General features: G+C 40.1%; 1 protein-coding gene across 5 annotated transcripts in view; it reads right to left on the reverse strand.

Annotated features, from left to right (window-relative positions):
• Positions 1 to 2,500, reverse strand: part of LOC125047554 (threonine--tRNA ligase 1, cytoplasmic-like) — a 21,186-nt gene that overhangs the window by 18,470 nt on the left and 216 nt on the right. For 2 of the 5 annotated variants that reach the window (XM_047645846.1, XM_047645858.1), the window contains exon 1: positions 2,445 to 2,500. This exon is cut by the window's right edge. Coding sequence is in view for 4 of the 5 variants with exons in the window: in XM_047645858.1 (XP_047501814.1) it covers positions 2,445 to 2,459 (15 nt within the window). In the remaining variant the exon portion in view is untranslated. The other 3 variants (XM_047645853.1, XM_047645840.1, XM_047645831.1) reach the window with 3 other exon arrangements.

Here is a 2,500-nt window from a genome sequence, read left to right on the forward strand (position 1 = left end):
GTACAAGGTAAAATTTGCTTGTAATGTAATCTAAGAGAAACCCTACACTCACTAATACATGAAATAATCTGCAAAGCCCCCCCCCCCCCCAAAAAAAAAGAAGAAAAAAAAGGCAGAAATGAAGGAAATAGGTTACAATAAATGCCATTTGAAGAGTAAGACCATAGCGATCGAGCGGGGGTCTAGAGCCAGAACCCCAGATAGGGAAATACAGCAATTGGATAGGGGTTCATGGTAGGAAGGATTTTGGCAATATTTGTGTCTTTTTCCAGGAGAGACTAGAGTAATAGACTTAGCATCAGGAGGGTGCAGGCACAAAATTTGATTGCCAAAACTAATTATATTTTAGTTTCATAGCCATTCACTTGCAACTATTATTCCTTCTTTCCATTATCAATGCTAAAATATTCATGCATCTCTTGTTATTTCCCATTGCAAATGATAGAGCTGAAAGTATTGGTAATCTATACAAAATGAATGTACACCCCTGAGATTAAGTCCCTATTACTCCAGCCATTCCTGGGAAATCCACAAGCATAACCATATAAACCAAAAGACTTTATAATTCATGGCCTTGACTCCCAGACCCCCATCCTATTGCCATATTTCCCTATCTGGAGCTCATCTTCTGGACCCCCACTGATCACACATGGCATTCGTCGAGACCTATTTTCTTCATTTCTGATTTATTTCATGTTTTAGGGAGTTCAGTTTTTTTCTCTGATTATTTTAGTGCCATTATATTTTACAGTAATGTAAACCAAAGTATTACATATTGCACAACTTTGTCATTATGAACTTGTGACAGGGATAACATAGATGAAAATTGTCTTATATTTGGTTCTGTCCATTACTGGCAAAATTTACCTTGTGCTACATGACTGTTGGAAACAAACTATAACCGAGGAATAATAGTTGCAAGGTTGGATGGCATGTGAAAAAAAAATTACCAAAATTTATTCAACATTCTAAGTTGTCATGAGTGTATATATGTATGTATATATACTGCCAAAAGATAAGGTTGATGGGGGTTTCTGCCCCCCAATCCCACCCTGGCCCACATTGACTTCACCTTGGTATGCATGACAAGATTGAGCTGAAACTCAGGTGCACCAAATGAACTTAGGCTGCAAACAGCATTTCCACAATCTTTTAACTGATTAATTTTCATGTATAAGTGCACTGAGCTTGGATAAATTGATTATGATATTCTTGTAAAGGACAAAAAGTTGAAGCCATTGGCAAAAGAAATAATCTGCAGACACAAACAATAACACCCTTAATAAAAGGAAAAGCAGAAAGTGCCGCTCACTAAGTTCCAGGGCTATATTGCCATGCATACTGAAGTGAAGACAATGTTCTCCTGGGGGTGTTGGGAGGCAAAGACCCCCATCAAGCCTCCCTTCAGGCAGCGGCCAAAGGGCACACTGTCATGGTTATTTAAATTGTTGAATAAATTTGGACTTGGTCTCTGGCGAATGTGTCCATATTGTAAAGAATTACTTTTTCCTTTATTTGTGGCTCTCGAAGAATATCAACTTCAGTTAGCCCAAGCTTAGTGCATCCATACCAAAAAATGTGTAATATCATAATTTATTACATTGTTGCTCAATTGGGTATCATGCAAACCCAAACCTAATATTTCCTTCCTTCTATTTATTCCCTAGACAGGGGGGGAACCTCCCTGTACCCCCTTTATTAACACTTTATGCCAACTTGCATAAACTGCAACATTAAGAACTGTTAACGCTGTATGTGGGTGTTGTGCAGTAGATATTTGTCATTTCGTGGCAAGTATGAAGCTGCAGCTGCTGTGCTTGTTACTTATGACTATTTCTTATACTCTATAATATGTCAGTGTCAGTTTCCCTTTATCACTGTGTCGCTCTCTGAGATGTTGCAATAGTGTAATTCTTTGAAAAAAAAAAAAAAAAAGAACAGCCGTGCAACTTTCCCGAACACCGCCACTGGGGTCTTGGAAACGGTGACCAATTGCACCTTGTGGTGAAGTCAAGATACACCATATGGGCCTCCAAAGGAAGAGCTGCAATTCCTAGCCGACGCTTGTTTTCACTTTTCTTATACAATATACTCTACTAAATTGTGTTAATATGTGAAACAATTACTTTTACATAATACTTTCAAGGTCTGAGCTCGATTAATCAGGTGTCCCAAAACATAACCACTTAACTGCTCACCCACTGTCGAATGCCTAATACAAACAAATAAATCTTCACACAACTAAATTTAGTACTTAGACAAAGGAAGTCGTTTATTTGAAGACAAGAATCTACCAACCCTCCTAACTCTGACGGCGGCGGCGGCGGCGGCGGCCTTGGCATACGTCCTCCCGCACGACGCCGCCACGCCCGCGCCCGCCACCAGCCTCAACAGCCCCATCGCACGCTAGACTTTAACAGAAAGGAATTTCAAGCCACCACCACCTTGGTCTCAGACATCTGGATGCGAAAGCGCTTTCTGGGTCCTCTTTCAGGGAGCT

This window comes from Penaeus chinensis, chromosome 4 (assembly GCF_019202785.1).
Source record: "Penaeus chinensis breed Huanghai No. 1 chromosome 4, ASM1920278v2, whole genome shotgun sequence".
Classification (NCBI taxonomy): Eukaryota; Metazoa; Arthropoda; class Malacostraca; order Decapoda; family Penaeidae; genus Penaeus; species Penaeus chinensis.